This window comes from Lygodium microphyllum, chromosome 6, assembly GCF_053477565.2.
Source record: "Lygodium microphyllum isolate KBCC chromosome 6, Lygodium_microphyllum_v1.1.10, whole genome shotgun sequence".
NCBI classification, from domain to species: Eukaryota; Viridiplantae; Streptophyta; class Polypodiopsida; order Schizaeales; family Lygodiaceae; genus Lygodium; species Lygodium microphyllum.
Window position 1 is genome coordinate 131,776,335 of NC_141140.1, and position 18,113 is coordinate 131,794,447.

Below are 18,113 nucleotides of genomic sequence, written 5' to 3' on the forward strand. Positions count from 1 at the left end.
CCCCCAAGGGACTTCTTAGTGACACCACAACCCAAATTGCTTTATCACATGAATGTGGAGAACGCTTCTTTCTCCCAACTGAACGTATCGTAAATCTTGAATCGTTTCTTGAGAAGGGACTGCCATAAAATGGATCAGGTGATATATGGTCTCTTGACATTTGTCCTTAGATGAGACATTATCCAAGTCAGAATGTAAAATTGCCATCAACTAAAGTTACATTTACCGGCAGTAAAGTAGCACCTGTCGTGATGTTTCCCTTTAATATGGGCTCAGTTTGCTCCTTACCAACAACTGTCTGTTAAGGCGGACTAAACTTCACCTACCACAATTGTTTTTTAAACTCGTATAGACCAGAAAGATCCAACAGTTAGGATGACGTGAACAACTGTGGCAGCGTGTGAATGGATCTTAACACACCGAAGTCAAAACAGAGACATTGCAAACAATGTGACAGCATAGAAAACATGGAACGGAAATTACCTGTTCGACAGAATGAGACCAGTTCTGTCCAAATGACAGACACCTGCAGCCCACTCACACATGCCCCCTCGCGCACACCCACACCCGTACATGCACATGGACACGCCTGCACTCACGCCCACATGCAAGCACCTGCATGTGCCCATATGCACCTGCACACGCACATGCACTCGCACACCTCTACTATGATGAAGCAGTAGTGTTGAGAATAAAAAAGTAATCATGCATAAGCTAAGATCTTGTTCTTGGAAACAAGGCATGTATGCTTGTCTCCAAAACCCTGTACTCAGAAAGGATCAACCACGTTAATTGTGACAGCAAAATCTGATATTGGCACCAAATGCATCAATTACAAGTTGTGTGCCTCAACTACATACAAATACTGACCTAAAATACAGAAATTGGTACATCAACTGTGCCTCTGGCTGCTCCAGTTTGTATAGAGATTCTAAAATCAAGTAAGACTGAATAATACAGCTACCAGGGGTGGTCAAAAGCAGAGCTTTGGATCTACCAATAAATTCCCCCAGTAGATTAAATGGCAATAGTCCTCATATAAACCAGCCGCACATACAAAGTCAATCAGGTCTCCCTTGAATCCCATGGAATATGTAATGACTAGACACTACATAACTCTGCTTTATATACACTATAGGGGAAGTCTGAGGATCCCAGTTATTGTTCACTTTCTTTTGTTATTCTCCTGCATTTGCAGGGAACCGTCTTTCATCAATTTGATGCTCAAGTTGTTAAATCTTTCACGGGAATAATGTCGTGATGCCTTCCTCCAATCTGTGCCTGTGCGCATCATGCTGGCGAACTCTTCATAGCTGATTCGACCATCCTAAAATCACAAATCTCAGAAGGTGAAAACAAAGAAGCAGACCATTCTTAAAGCAATCTTTTACAAGATTTTACCAAGGTATTCAACCAACTCTTTTGATGCTTTTATGTCTCAAAAAGGTACTCTGCCATGCTCTGTAACATCAAAGTCACCTCAACTAATATTACTTGAGTTATGTTAGCTAGATTACCTTGTCAGTATCCACTTCATTCATGATATCATTTATAAGTTCAGAGTCCTCAGCTCCTAAATCATCACTCAATGCTTGTTTCAGCTCATCAATGTCAATAAAGCCATTCCCATCCAGGTCAAAACGAGAGAATGCCTTCTGCAAATGCTCATCATTGTCCAATCTCTGGAGTTGTACAGTCAGTGCAGCGAATTTACCATAATCAAGGGTGCCATGTTTATCAACATCTGCCTGTGACAAAACAAAACCCAGTCCAAAACGTATGTAAGAGAACAATTACTCTCAAGACTTGATGCAACTTTAAGTGAGTTTGATTGCAAGTTAGTGTCTGGTCATTAAATCATGCATGAAATCCAGGCTGTGACTTGTGCATGCATTTTAAACTATTTTACTTCCGATTCCAATTTGGTGTTCACATTGTTTTCAGAAGCTCATCATTCAAAACGCATAGAGATTCAAGGATTGCCTACTAAGCTTCCATATGTGACACCTACACCTTTCAAGCAGGATTCCCACTTCCTCTGTTGGGGCTTCTAAGTATGCCACAGTGCAGCTGAGTGCATTTCAGCTACCATGGGCCACAGCTGCCCTGCAAACAAAAGAGCATTGTTCAGCACCTTGACCAAGGTGTTGTGAGTACGCCACAGGACAGCTGAGTGCATTTCAGCTACCATGGGCGGCAGCTGCCCTGCAAACAAAAGAGCATTGTTCAACACCTTGATGAAGGTGTAGCTCAAGCCTGTCATTGCACTTTCCATTGACCTGGAAATGATCAATTTCATCTCTATCTATGCCTAGTCATTCTCCATCAAGTGCATGTTCAGGCCCACTGCCAGACGCCTGGTGGAGGAGGTCACCAGCTGAAGTGGAGATCCTGGGACTGGTGCACTATCGCCTAAAGGAGAGGAAGGCAAAAACAAGGTCCACCAACCTCACATGATGGAAATGCCAACAGATGATGTGATGCCTAATGGAGAGATGACCTCCAAGCAGCCAAACGCTGATGCATGAGTGACACCAGAAGGATGCAGACCGTCACCAAGATGAAGAGGATGATGCCAATTGATGAGGAGCACCTAACGCAAGGGGGAAGGGCTCAAGGAAGCTGTCACCACCAGTGAAAGACAGGCGCCGGCAAGCATGGAAGCTACTGCCACCATAAATGCAGCCCAAGGAAGTTGGAGACTGCCGCCTGGCAACAAGGATGGAGATGGTGGAAGGAGAGGAGAGAGAAAGATGATGGTGACTGACAGAATGAATCAGCCAGTGTGGAATGAATGATGGAAGAAGCCTATAAACAGACAAAATCAATCTAGAGTGGCGCCCAAAAATGGGCCCCGAGCCCCTTTTTGGGGCTGTCCACTGTGCGAAACCCCAAAACGCAGAGGAAAAAGTGAACCGTGTGAACTGAGGAAATGGGTTTCTGGACACTCCCTCTCAAGCCTAGAAAGGAGCACAAAAAGAGGAGTGAGATGAAGAGAAGAAGATCCACCCTATAATCCAAGAATGCCACTTGAAAGAGACTTGTGAAGATAGTCAAGAGACTCGATGAGCAGCAGAACCTAAAACACAACCTCGAGTGAGAAGCCACTAGTCTATTACACCATGCTAGAAGGAATACGAAGGCCTAGTCATAAAGTCGCTGCTCATCGAGTCTCTTGACCTGCTCATAAAGTCACTGCTCATCGAGTTTTACCTCTAGAAGTTGCATTTTAATGGAGGTAAAACTGCTCAAAGAGAGCTAAACCTTGAAAGTTAAAGATGGTGTGTGAAGAACTTCGAGAGTAGTAGGGTCCCTCTCTAAAACTAGAGATGCAAGAGCCCCCTCTAATGCCTAATGGAAGCCCTTGTTGAATCCCCCTCTAAAGGAGATAGGGAATCCAAATGCTCATGGTTCACGAACTTCAAGGTGCCTGACGACGAAGGAATTGCCACCAGTTGTGCCGAAGAAGGTATCTAGGGCTCGAAAGGAGCAAAAGCCAAAGAGCGCCTAGAGGTATCTTCTCAAACCTGAGTAGAAGCGGATGGGATAGAAGGAGCCTCAAGGTGAACCAAGGGTGGGCAACAGTCATAGGCTCTCAAGGGAGTGAACTGGGGAGGAGAGGTGGGCCGTGGTAGCCACTAGACCCGAAAATGAGTGGGGGAAGCTTCTGCATAGTGTGGTGGTCTCCACAAGGGCTTATCGCCTCGTGAGGTCTTAGGGCCTCTATCTACTCGTGAGGACTCAATACACATTGGATACGTCTTATGGCCTTGAGCATAGTCAACTAAGAGCCAATGTAGAACAATCTTTGTGGCCCAAAAAGTAGAGTAGCACAAGACGTGCCTTAGCATGAAAGATGCCCTAGAGCAGGGAGACTGTTGAAGAAGCCTTTGAGTCTGCAAATGCAAGGATGATGAGGTATCACCTAGCGTAGGGGGACTGTCGACTGCCGAAGAAGCCTCTTGATCTACAAACGCAAGGACGATGCCTGATGCCAACTGTGTTAGGAGTGACGCCAAGTGGTAAGGATGAGCTAAAAGCTGAAAATGCAAGTTTCAACAAACTCTAATGGTAATGCCTAGTGGAGAAGGTCACCAACCGAAGTGGAGATCCCTGAAGCAACAAATGCAAATGGGTGGAGCCTCCTAACTGCCAAACGCAAGATGAAGAGAGGCTGAGAAAGGTGACCTCCCAAACAATCCAAAAACAAATGCCGGATGCCACCTAGGACTAGTGTACTATCGTCTGAAGGAGCAAAGGGCAAACGCAAGGTTCACCAACCTTAGATAATGGAAACACCAACAGATGATGTAACACCTAATGAAGAGATGACCTCCAAGCAGCCAAAAGTTGATGTAGAAGAGATGCCAAAAGGATGCAGACTATCACCAAGATTAAGAGGATGATGCCAACTGATGAGAAGCACCAAATGCAAGGAGGAAGGGCTCAAGGAAGCTATCGCCACTAGTGAAAGATGAGCACCAACAAGGGTGGAAGCCACTACCACCATGAACACAACCCAAGGAAGCTAAAGATTGTTGCTTGGCAACAAGGATGGAGATGGTAGGAGAGGAGAGAGAAAGATGATAGGTGACTGACAAAATGAATCAACCAGTGTGGGATGAATAACGGAAGAAGCCTATAAATAGGTAAAATCAATCTAGGGTGGCGCCTAGTTGTCTAGGGTGGTGCCCAAAAATGGGCCTCGAGTCCCTTTGTGGGGCTGTCCATTATGCGAAACCCTAAAACGCAAAGGAAAAAGTGAACTGTGTGAATTGAGAAAATGGGTTTCTCAACACAAACAACATGACAAATTTAGTTGATTATAAAGATGGTAGGACAGTGGGAGATGTTCCTCAAATAGGTACCACGGAGTAGGTCTTTTACATAATGCTTTTGCAGTCTGCCCCATAGAAACATGAAACGGGGAATGGGAACGGGGAACGGGGACGGGGACGGAGACGAGAACGCCAAACCAAGGGAACGGGGACGTGGGAACGGGAACGGCATTTAAAAAATCAAAATTCATGAAAAAAAATTAATATTTCACTCATAATCCATGTGGACTCTGGAGTGTTAAAACTTAAAACCAAGGTATATAATCCACAAGGACAAATCATTTTAAGTTTTAACTTTAAGATATCATGTATTATTCTAAAACTACTCATTAGAAATTGAATTGCAACTTACAAGGCTCAAGAGGTAAGCTATTCAATTATAAATAATAAAATCCATAATACATATGCCAAAAATCATTAATGATAAAACAATGAACAATGAACTAAACTTAAAAGTCTAAGCTAAAAGAACATGTCTATGGTACCATTGCCAAAAAACTTAAAAGATTACAAATATGAAATTGAAGTCTAATCTTTGAAAGAACATGCTCATTGCCCCAAAAAAGACTGCAAATATAAAGTCTAATCTCTAGACTAAAGCAAAATACGGCATACCAAAATAGCCCAAAGGGCAACTACAAGACTGCAAGACTCAAGTACAAATATAATATCGACATGGCACAACTGTCAACAACCCAAGTGTCACAATGTCATCAATGATCATAATATCATATATAATGTAAATGTGTCATGTATCATGAGACTCGTGATAAGTAAGCTAAATCAAAGATCATGATCATGATTTGAGGCTGCTCTAGCCACTCTGAAGTGCCAGCCTCATCATCATGTGTACCATGAATTGCTGCATCTCCCTCAACATCAGCATGTGTCTCCTCTTCTTGCTGCATCTCCCACTCTGTGAATGGATCAGGCTTTGTTGTCATACTGTTACATAACATCCTCAAATTAGCACTAGCGAATACTAGATCGTTTGCCCTCTCCACACCAAGACGGTTCCTCTTCTTTGAAGCAATGTGAGCGTAGGTACTCCACAATTGCTCCAAACAAGAGGAGCTAACTGACTGACTCAAAATACAGATGGCTAGTTGCTGCAACTCAGGACCATCCGAACCATAGTCCTCCCACCACAAAGCTGCCCCAATCTTACAGCGATCCTCCTGTGCATCCCCACAACTAAAAGAACCCCGAAAGGTCCTATAACATGAAAGCTGATCTCTGATCTTTCGTCTAGTGCCATGATCAGGCACTAGATGAGACAATATAAGTCTCCATGCATCCATAACCTCACTGTCATTCTCCTGACCCTTGCCCTGGAACTCAGGATCCACAACAAATGCAGCTGCATGCATGGGTGAGCTATAGGAGTTCCACCTCGTCACAACTAAATGGTGTATTTCCTCATACGCCTCATCATTTGGTGCCAACTCCTGCAACTTTTCATTCAGCCTGTCCATAGCCTCATATACCTTGCCAATGCAAGGTTGCATAGCATCCATAACCCTCAATAAATATACAATGGGTGATACCATAGCATCTATCAGCTTCACATCATCCCAAAAAGTGGAGTTATTTGCTTTCTCCAAGCATAAGATACCTGTACGAGTATCTGCCAATGTTGATGAGGTAAACTCATCACTAAGAAATAACTGCCTCAAGGCACCACTGCATTCTCTTAACCTACCTAGCATCAAGAAGTTAAAGGCAAATCTGGTATCAGAGTATTTTAAAAGTGTCTTCTTCGACCGCAAAGAAAAGTGATGGCGAAGAAATTGGTGATTCAAAACAAAGCTAACCATTTGAGCTCCTTGCTCTATGACAGGTGCAATCCATGACAGGTTACCAATATCCTTTAGTAGGTTGTTCAAGCAATGAGCCATACAATATGAAACTGTGATATGTGAATAATATCCCTGAATAATAGCACCTGCTGCCTTATTTGCAGGCTCTCCATCTGCAACAAATCCCACAACATGCTCTAGGCCAATAAGCTCAACACCTGTAACCCACTCTGCTGCAAGTACATCTGCTGACTTTCCTGTCCTCGATGCATCATGTGAAGATATAAAATACATTTCCCCACGAGAATAAGCAACCATACCATGAATGGATCACTTGCGTGTATCACTCCAACCATCAGCAATCAAGGAAACTCCATTTTTAGCCCACATGCTCTTTCTAGTCACTGCTGCTTGCTCAACAAGGCGCTTTTCCTTGTCGAGCAAAGTGGTGCGTAAGGTCTCTAACGATGGAGGTACATACGAAGGGCCATACTCACCAATCTTCTTGCACATCAATTTAAAATACTCTGACCTGGCTGCACGAAATTGAATGTGGTCATGATAAAAAAAGCGTGCCACTGATGTATCCACCTCTTCCTTCTTCTTGGGATCCCAACTAGCATCAAGTGTGCTTTGTCTACGTGCAACATGTGGCGTTGTTGATGCCATGGCCGATGCAATGCCTGTAGTAGGTGTGGAGGTAGCACTTCCTGATACTGGCCCTGCTCTAGATACATCTGATGGGGATGGTATCACAAAAGTTGCAGGGTCAACTGCAACACGTCGTGGTCTAGATGCAAGATAAGCTTGTTGACCTGCTACACGGTCACGAAGCTCCCTTTGCTTCTCCAAGGTCACATTTGGACAAAACTGCACCTCTGAATTTGGCTCATGTAGGAGATGAGCTCGGACCTGATTATGCATAAATATTAAAATTTAAAATGGAACAAGTGGCAATTGATAGTCCATATTCTAATATTTAAGTAACTTTGAAAAATTAAAATCAATAAAAATTTGAAATACAAATGCTCAGCTCAATGGATTACCTTGTTTGCTCCACTAGTTCGCTTGTATGGGCAAAGCTTGCAAGTCCATGGTCGAGATCCTCCACCACTCAAAGGGCGGTCAACATTTACTTCTTCCCACCATGACCAATCATCAAACCTTCTTCCTCGACCACCAACCCGACGAGCGGGGCGGGAGGATGAAGCCATTTATGATTTCAAGCTGAAAATTGAAGGCCTTAGGTTCAAGAGTCGAGAGAAGGAAAAATTGAAGGCTGAAAATTGATTATTGAAGGCTCGAGAGAAGGGAGAAGGCTCAATTCAAGACTCACTCAAGAGTCGAGAGAGAAGGGAAAGGGAGAGAAGGGAGAAGAAGAAGAAGGTTCATGGAAAAAGGAAGAAGAGAAGGGAGAAGTGAAGAGAAGGTAGAAGGAAGAAGAGAAGGTAGAAGGAAGAAGAGAAGGAAGAGAAGAAAGAATAAGAAGAGAAAGAAGAAGAAGGAAGAGAAGGAAGAGAAGGAAGAGGTTGGAGGTGGGAGGAGAAAGAAGAGAAAGAAAAAGAAGAAAGAGAGGGAAGAGAAGGAAGAAGGTGGCTAGGCCTAGGGGCAGGAGAACTGGGCCAGGCGGGAGCAGGAGAAATGGGCCAGGCGGGAGCAGACAGGACGCAGGCGCGAGCAGGCGGGACGCAATAGAACAGGGCGCAAGCGGAAACTGGGCGCGGGCGGCCCGCAGGTCATTTTGCCACGTGGCGTTCCTGTCTGAAACGGGACAAGGAACGTTCCATTTTTTGGAAACGTGATCCGCGCCAGATACATGCCGGGGACGGCGATTCCGCGTGCCGGGGGGGCCGTTCCGGCCGTTTCCTGTCACTATGGTCTGCCCATATAACCGTTACATAAAGCACCTATTAGCCACACCCTCCAATATGTTGGTACACATTGATTCAAAGAACTCCCATCTTTATTCCCTAGCCTTACTACAATGTTAAAGCTTTAGTAGGGAGTCAAAGCAACAACAACACAAGGTTTTATCTTCACTCCTTAGCACCCTCATTACTACAAGGGCACCATTTCATGAGCCTTCTTTATTGTTCTCATGGTAACTTCATCATCCTCACTTCTACACAACATTTTAGTATCAATTCGCTCATTCTTGCTTCCGTGCACATTGCCATATATGGTAGCATCACTAGAACTACGTTTTGATTGCTGATCTGTTTTTACAATCAGCTGTAGCTAGTGTTTTTCAGCCTTTGCACCTATGTTTGCTGCTGCTACATCAGCTTCTCACTCTACATCAGCCTTGTTGACCTAACAAGTTGTTTACCGCTCAACAGTGGTCCTATCCACTTGATCGGTCTCAAACAACCTACATTTTTTCTGTTTCTTGCAGAATTTTCACTGATCCATATCAACATCAGCCCCAACTCAACTTTTCAAAGTCCTCTTAAGCAGTTCATGTTGAGCTTAAAAATACATTATAAACTGATTAGCTCTTTATTACAACCCCAAAATGTGCTTATTACCAAACTTTCATTAAATTACCAAACTTTCCTTGTAAGCGCGGGAAAGTACATGAAAATGACAATACTTGAAACTTAACTAACTTGATTAATTATCACCATGAAAATTAGAAGTTAGAGAGAGAGAGAGAGAGAGAGAGAGAGAGAGGAGTTGACAACACGTTGAGAGGGAAACCGGCCACTCCCCCTTGACAAGAATTTATTGAAGCAAAACCACGATCACCAAGTGCCTAAACCATATACAAAAAAACTAATTTGCTACAATTCTGAAAATTAGGATTTTGAAACCCTAATTTCTACAATCTCCGAGCAGCAAGTTGATTCTCTTCTTTAGTGGTTAGATTAGATCAAGCTAAATAGAAAGTGCCTCTTGGATGAGAGATAGATAGTAGAATACAAAGCATGCAGTTGAAATTTCAGCATGAAAGTTTGTTTCAATGAAGAGAGAGACCTCCAATATATAGGTGTGGGGCTTGGATGCTCAAAAGTGAAAAGAGGAGGCTACAACTAACAAATGTTTGCTGAAAATGATTCTCTTCAAATTGACACGTGTCCTCTTCTAGATACCACATGTCACTTTTCTAAAGAAAGAAGTTTCCAACCCTTTTACTCCCAAAATCTCTCAAATGGTTAAAAATTAGAAATAGCTACTGAAGACAAAATTGTTTTTTGCAAAATTATGGAGCCTTTGACATAAACAGAATTTCCATTTGGGCAAATTCCAAAAATAGTAACCTCTTAAATTTTACAAGTCGCCAAATTTAGCTTCTTGAAAGCTTCATTTTAGGTGTTCACCAATTCATGGTTTCTTTCTTCGATCATAAGCATCTGATTTCACTTTCTAAAACCACTCATTATATGGGCTTCTAGTCAATGTGACTCTCTGAGTGTAAAAGTCTAAGTCATCTAAGCTTTCTAGTCAATCTGACCAACCGACTAAACTTTTAATTTCTCTTGGATATCTTGTTAATGACAATCCAAGCATAATTATAACATATTCTAAATGAACATTTAATCATATTTTAAAACACTTAAATAATACAAATCGCCTTTTAAAGTACATGAGCATCAAATTAATTTGGAATCATTGAGGCAATATATCTTGGTAACAATTGATATACAAAAGGTTTGTGATATCCCTATAGCGTATCTGACCCCACATACCAAAACCTAATTTCAAAGGATCCACATCTATAGATAGGAGACAGCCCTTTCACTCAACCTCGTCTCATTCATTGCAAGCGCTCTATCAACTAGCGCCTTCTTCCCATTGCTGTCCACACCCCTCAATGGCAAATAGCTCTATTTGTGGTGTCGCCATCCCTGCTTCAACTCCTAGCGATCAATCATCCATCCGAGACACTTGCTAGACACACAGATCTGTATTTGCAATTGTTGGTTAAATTCAGAGGTTGCTTGTTGCATTTCAGATCCATACAGAGTCTGACACACTCTCCAACCCATCTCTCTATCCCGGTCCTATATTTCTTTTTAGTTGTGTTGTGATAGGATCTCTCTCTCCCAACACCAATACATGCATAAGCTCTTAACCAACTTTGAAATGCATGCATGCCATTCCATATGGATCCTAAGCGGAACGCTTCAACCTATACACATTCGTGGAGTGTTAATGACTCTAGCTATTAGCTGCTAATTGGATCCTTGATTTGGCTATTGAACACTCAAATCGATCTTTGTTTCTTAATCGAGTTATTTACAAGGTTTATAAGTAAGTCTAAGCAAACTCGCTGATGGGTTGCTTTGAGGATTCTTCAATTCCTCGAGAAAACTCATGATCTTGGCAATTTCTATCCAGTAGGACAAGAGACACCACCTTAGTATTGTATGGATGGATAGGTTCCGATTGGGTTCGTAACATTAACCTTTGAATATCAACTATTGCTTCGACTTTCTTCTTGGTATAAGTGCTATATCTTGGAGTAGCAAGAAGCAACTAACAATGGCATTGTCTACTGTAGAGGCGAAGTACTCAGCAACATCATCTACCACATGTGAGATTGTGTAGCATTCGGAGGTTGTTGGGAGAACTTAGTTGTACTCAACCATCCTATTGCTTTTCTATGTGACAATGGGAGTTGCATAGCCATTTTCCAAAATCAGTGTTCCGTGTATAAACAAAGTATAGAGATTCAATATTTCATCCAAGGTAAGATCTTGGATGGTGTTGCCACAGTGAAATACCGCAAAAAGGAAGACAACTTGACAGGGTTCATAGTTGCCAAGAAACCCATTTCATAAAGTTAGGAAATTTGTTTCATGCCTAGACGTTTCATAAACGTATGAAACACCTATTTTAAACTTTAACAAATGTCATACCCTAAATTTCTTGGATTTATTTAATACATTGACCTAGATATTGGCATTGATTGCCAAAGTTTTATTTTGATTTGTTATCTATGATGATTGCATATATTGAGGGTTCCTTTTACAACTAAAGTTGACACTGAGTATGGATAGTGAACCATGAAAAATGCAAACATTGATGCTACGTTGAATGCTCACTTACATTGTATAGAATAATGAATAATGTCAATCTGTATTTTCTGTCACATGAGTCATAGTATATGTATATAAAACTTTTCTAATTTTTTTCATCTCAAATGAAATCCGTTTCTAGCATTTTACGAAACTCGTATGAAACCTATGAAACCAGTTTCATACATTCCGTTTCAAAAAGCCTTGGCAACTATGGCGTGGTCTCTTCATCAAAGCGCTTTCTCACATTATTCTACATCAACATTCCAAATCCCTAAGCCCCATGTCACATCCAAGATGAAAGAGGGGGTATTAGCAATCACCTCTTGGATAGGCAAAGGCATTATTGCAAGCAATGCACGCAAGTGCACAAGGCAATTGGACAACAACTACACAATTGGTTGAGGCAAGTCAGATTGCCAATTGGCAAAATGAGGCCGACCTTCCCCAATCAACTAGATTTCATGCCAACTTGCCACTTTTCTCCTTTTGACTATTTATTAGTTTGCCACAGTCACTCGAATTTTGAGCATTGTATTTGAGAATGTGACGCCTTGGGTGCCTTTTTCCCAAAGTTTATTCACTCTTCAGCATTCTTATTTTTGGTGTTTTCTCTATCTCTTCTCTCCATGTTCAATTCTCACGATCGCTCCATGCATCTACATTCTTAATGTTGCACTCAAACAATATGCACGCAAAATTGGCCAACTAGGGCTTGATCAAGTTTTGAGTGTGACAATATCTTTTAGCTTATTGTTTTTTACTGTTTACCTCCTTCCCAATGTTTCCTTCATGGGTCCAAGAACAAGGAGCTCAAGTTTTGGCATCTAAAGAAGCTCAAGTGCTACACAAATCTAGCGCCACCCAATTGTGCATGGATCAAGATTCTATGGCATGGCTCGATAGGGATGATTGACCTAGTTGTGCATGGATTAAGGTTCTATGATATGGCTTGATGGGGATAATCGAGTCAAAATCATTGTAGTTCGATGGCAAGTGGGCCTAAATCTTGATATGTTTTTCTTCCACTTGCCATGATTGGAGTTTCCCACACTTTGTTGTTTTGTTAGTCTTCCATTTTCTTTGAGTTGACCCCATGCTTGACATCAAAAGTTTGGTCACATTTGCCTACCTCTTTACGAATCTATGGTGGGCCTATGGTTAGGATAAGATATTAAGTTCGTACAAGTTATCTATGGTCCATGCACTCATCATTTACATGCACTTGTGAAATCTATGTTCCAATATTCTTATATTGGATATAGAGAAGAGAGATGAAGATTTTAACATAATCAAAAGAATGTGAGATTTTTTTGGTAAGAAGTTGCAATGATCATGCAATATTCCAAACAAAGAGAAAACGGAAATGGGAGGTAAAAGAAAGGAAAAGAAGAAAGGACAATCCTACAATGAGTGGTCTTGAGCATTGAGAGTGAATCTATGCCATACTGATCCCTAAGAGAGGAGATGTAAGAACATGGTGGAAGGGGGGAAAAGAGGCCATGGGGAAAGGAAGTTGTGTCAAACAATATCAGAAAGAAAAGAGATCGTGTGTCACGATTATCCAAAGCTGCCTCAACCTTCAAAAATGATAAGAGTATCAAGTAAGATTTTATATCGTGGAAATTCCAAACTTCTGCAATCTCAACAGATTACACACTTTGAAGATTCTGAGGAAAAATTCGTGCAAATTGGTGCTGGGAAAACTAGTAATTAGCATCACACTTACAGCTTCCATTAGTTGTTGAATTTCATTTTCAGAAAGCTGAGAGCCAAATTTGTGCAGACCAGCTTTAAACTCATCAAGAGTTATAACACCTTTGTTATTTGTATCCATCATGTTAAACATATTCCTCAGAGAATCAGCTTCTTCTCCCAATAACAGTTCAGCAATAACCTGCAAACAACACAAGATGATCAGACAGAATCTTATTGCAAAATGCATCTCTGTCAGCTGGAAGACTAGATCGATACCTCTACAAGACTATGTAACACATTTTCACATCAATGAATTAGATTCACACACATAAACGTATGCATATGCATACACACATGCATGCATAAATATAAGCATCCCGTCTGATTCCTGTATAACACAGAGGAGCCTACTTAGAGTGACATATGATATCATATACAAGATAACAAGAATGTGATAGAGCCCATACTCGTAAAGCCATTTTCTTTAGCTTATTCATTGCTGAAAATTGTTTTAACCTTGAACGCACAGTATCGCCGAGAGGAACATCAGGAGCCTGCTTGACATTTTGCAACCATGCATGGTCTGTAAATGGTAAAACACAGCCAAGGCGTTGAACTGATAATCCAGAACCCTCTCAAAATGAGTAATCAAATGAAGATAGAGAACTGTACCTAAGACTTGCTGTGCTGTCAGTCTGCGCCTTGGATCTGGCTCAAGCATCTGCCGGACAAGAGACTTCGCTTTTTCAGATACTCTTGGCCAAGGATCCCTCTTGAAATCTATCACTCCCCGAAGAATGGCTTGTGCAACTCCCTGCTCTGACTCTGAATTAACACATTAATGAGTAAATATCACAGTTGACTCAGAATGCAAGAATAATACTTGGATATGCCACCTAACAGCCCATTGGAAAAATAAGCCATCAAGCTTTCAGCAACTGAATAGGTACTACCTGCCCAGAATGGAGGTACACCACACAGTAGAATATACAGTATGACACCTGCACTCCAAACATCTACCTCTGGCCCATAATTCCGTTTTAATACTTCTGGTGCCATGTAATAAGGACTCCCAACAATCTCAGAGAACCTCTCTCCTGCAATTGAAACAGGTAATTCATAAAGAGTTCCTACTCAGAGAAACAATGTTTTAACTTTCATTCTTCCTGAAACTACTACTGCAACAGGATAGTACCAGGTTTGAAGAACACAGAGAGGCCAAAATCTATTGCCTTCAAGGGTGAGTTCTCCCGCTTATTTGCAAACAAGAAATTTTCTGGTTTTAAATCTCTGTGCATCACCCCATTCTTGTGGCAGGCCTGCATACCAGAAATATGCATCTAGAATCAGTACCTTCAGATTGAAAAGTGCTATCCAAGTTTCTGTCCAAACTCTGCACCCAGTGCAGAGAGGGAGAGGATCGGTATATGTTGACACTGTTGAGCTTCAAACACCAAGGAACATTTTAAAACACTTAATCTCAATCATCTGCTTTGAATGCACACATGCATGCATTCCAAAAAATGTTCAGAGGGGCCCAATGCAATGCAAACAGAACAATAAGACGACTCACAACTGACTGTGATCAGCATCTCCAAATTGTCAAATGTGCAGATGAATAAGAATAGTACCTGCACCACTTCCACAATGGTCCTGGTAACATTTGCAGCTGCTCGCTCATGATAGTGACCCCGTGCCACAATACGATCAAATAGCTCACCACCTTCGCATAGTTCCATGACCAAATGGACTGCGTTATCATCCTCATAGACACCTTGAAGTCCAACAATGTTCGGATGTGGTGGTAGATGATGCATGATGACAACCTCTCTCCGCACATCTTCGATGTCCACTGCAGTCCTCAGCTTCCGCTTAGATATGGACTTACATGCTAGCAACTCCTGTGTCTCCTTGTGCGTACAGAGATAAGTGATGCCAAACTCCCCACGGCCGAGCTCCTTACCTAGAATGTACTTGTCTAAGATACTTTCCCCTTCTTTGACAGAAACTCCACCAGGGAGGCTCTTAAGCACGCTAACCTTAGGAGTACCCGCCGAATGGTAAGCATCCGCAGCGTAAGGATTTGGCCTGCGCTCTCGCTTAGGCTTCTGCGCAGAGGTGCCACAGCAGTTACCCATTGGCAAGTATGTGCATGCAACACAGGCACGTACGGCGGTGGCACGGCAGGGCCAAAGCAAGCATTCGTGCAGGGGAAGTCAACCGATTTGGAAGAAGTCTTCTTGCGTGCTGATTATTCTGACGTCTTGATCTTGTTGAAGGCGGAAACCCTAGGGTTGCTTGTGTGTCTGCGAGGGCGAACGAATGGACGGCAGCTGTGGCGAAAATGGAGCTTCAGGGGGAAGGGAACCGAGGGAGGCCGGAGGGATCTGCGGGGGCGCAGATCTCCGCCATGGCGATGGCGGGGAGGGCTGACAGGAACCAGGCGATGGTGGTGATGATGGTGAAGACGACAAATGATGACGACGGTGGCCGCGAGGAGCTTGATGTCATCGATATAATATCACTCCTGATGAGTGTTGCTGCTGCTACGGCGGCCGCATGTGTGAATGTTTTTGCTGGATCTCGCATCCCCGCCTCCCCCAGTCCCCGAGAAGAAGAGTCAAAACGGGTAACTGGCTACTCCCGGTCGACCACCTCCAGCCCACCGGCCCCTCTCATCTCCCCTTTTAGAGCCGGGTGCGACCTGCCTCTTGGGGGACGGGCCACAAGAGGTTCCCCCCCCACAAAAACACTCGTGCTTCTCGGAGAGAGGGGGGAGAAGCTATCTTCAAGCCCCCATAACCCTTGCAAAAAGGAGGGTTTTAGTAGAGCACTAGTAGGATTAAGAGCCACCAATTGTACCAAATGGTCCATGTAAACTTTGAACCGGATGCCCACCAATGGCGAGAACGATCTTGCATTTTGCCAGCATTCTTTTTCGATCCAACTCACATGTTTTTTTACCAAGCACAAGGGTGCGACTCGAACCTTATCTTCAAGAAATTATGTGTTTCCTATGGGGTAATCGGCTACTCCATGTTGCCCATTGCAGTGTTCTTTGTCTGTTTCCAAACACTCCTTGAGAAACCTCTCTAAGGGCTTGCAGGAGTGTAGCAGAGGATTTCATAACGGCACAATGGCACCATACCACAATTCGAAACGAGCTAGAACAAGAAAGGTCCTTGACCATTTGTCAGACTTTAAACAACTCAATGAACCTCTAGAGAGACTAATAAGAATGATCCACAACTCAAAACCCTACTCTGGTGTGCTAAAACTTCCTTTTTTTCCAAGGGTTTGTGGAGGTTGCAAAGGGTTATCAAAACCAATTCCCTCTTAGCTCTACCAACACAACAATATGTTTATGGGGGAGGGGGGGGCTACCTTCCCCCCACTAAATCTCTAAAACTTTGAATTCCATTGGGTATAAAAATGGAAAATACATGTACTTCTTCAGTGAACCTTCAAAATTTAAAGAAGAATGTCCAAACCTTGAATTTTATTGGTTATAAAATATCAAGATTTAATGTAAAATGAATTGCAAAACTCTCAAATTAAAAAAACTTTAAAACTTAAAAAGAACTTATTGAAATATTCAGCTTCATAAACTTTTCCACCCTAATATAGCAAATCAATGCAATTTGATTCAGAAATTCTTGCAAAATTTTGAGGTAGACGTTTTTTTATCTACTACGAAAATATTTTCCTCAACATTGGACCACAATCAGCTGACTTACTTCAAGTGTTTAAGACTAGTTGCACACCAAATGATGAACCTCCACTTTAGAAGTCATTAACTAGTCAAAGTGTTGTGACATCCCCAAGGTTAGTGGGGGGGAGTGAATGCTACTCTCCTCCCTAACTTCATGATCGTGCCCTGTGCATGTGGGAGGAGGGGGATTACCTTTATCCTCACCTTCCTCAGTTAGCACCCCCTTTTTGTGCTAGCATGGTTAAGTGGAAAGAGAGAAGCTCATTGGACACAATGCATAGACCTAGCAATTCCAACCAATCAAAGACTTCTAACATGCACTTTATCCCACACAAACCATGGGCGTGACCATTCTTCTTGCGAAGAGAGGCTTAATATTGCAATAGACCATGCCAGCCTTTAGACCAAGTTAGGTCGACACCACCCTTAATGGTTGAAGGTTCTCTCTCTTTTATACACAAAACAAGGCATGATCTATTGTATACCTACTAAATTGGTAAAGTTCCCACCCACTTTGGGACGAGGAGTTACCTCATCCACTTTACAAAGCGATGGATGAGGGTGCACTTTTATAACCAATCAAAAAAGATATAAGTTTATTGTTTTGTACATTTATGTAAAATGTGTCCTTTTATTCTGTAAATGTATTGCAGTGACTTTGTGCCTGCTTTCAAAAAGTGCTCTCCCACTTTGGGCAAGGGTTGGGCATCTATTGTTCAATGTGCAACTACCCTAAGCCTTCATTCCATGTCTATTTTATGTTCAACCTTTGCTTTTAGAGGGAATGGTTTTATATATAAAGAGGTAAAGTCTAAAGTTCAAGCATAATGCATTAAATATGTTATTATGTTTTACCTATATGCATATCTCTTTGTGTTCTCAAGTCTCCATTGATTTTGTAATAGGAGATTTAATCATGCATAAGGATCCCAAAGAAGAAGGTGAACTATATAGAATTTCATGCTATTTCCAAGAACATTAGCATATTGCTCCACGTAAGAAATTTAGCAACTAAGTCCACCAAAACCAAAACACTTATCCATTT

The 18,113-nt window shown here is 42.2% G+C and overlaps 1 protein-coding gene across 1 annotated transcript; it reads right to left on the minus strand.

Moving 5' to 3' along the window:
• Positions 1-783: 783 nt before the first annotated feature.
• LOC148035142 (calcium-dependent protein kinase 13-like) lies at positions 784-15,962 on the minus strand. Its single transcript, XM_087680111.1, has 8 exons — positions 14,988-15,962; positions 14,552-14,675; positions 14,310-14,453; positions 14,029-14,181; positions 13,824-13,939; positions 13,388-13,555; positions 1,518-1,748; positions 784-1,327 (listed from the first exon to the last, which is right to left on the minus strand). The coding sequence occupies exons 1-8, from the start codon at positions 15,492-15,494 to the stop codon at positions 1,166-1,168; spliced, it is 1,605 nt and encodes a 534-aa protein (XP_087536237.1). The 5' UTR covers positions 15,495-15,962; the 3' UTR covers positions 784-1,165.
• Between the last annotated feature and the right edge of the window lie 2,151 nt (positions 15,963-18,113).

Excerpts from the sequence above, each read along its gene's own strand:
- LOC148035142 (XM_087680111.1), bottom strand. The coding sequence starts at position 15,494 with ATGGGTAACTGCTGTGGCACCTCTGCGCAGAAGCCTAAGCGAGAGCGC. Across the intron at positions 13,940-14,028 it reads GACAGCACAGCAAGTCTTAG|ACCATGCATGGTTGCAAAAT; the intron begins GTACAGTTCTCT and ends TACCATTTACAG. Across the intron at positions 13,556-13,823 it reads TAAAGAAAATGGCTTTACGA|GTTATTGCTGAACTGTTATT; the intron begins GTATGGGCTCTA and ends TGTTGTTTGCAG.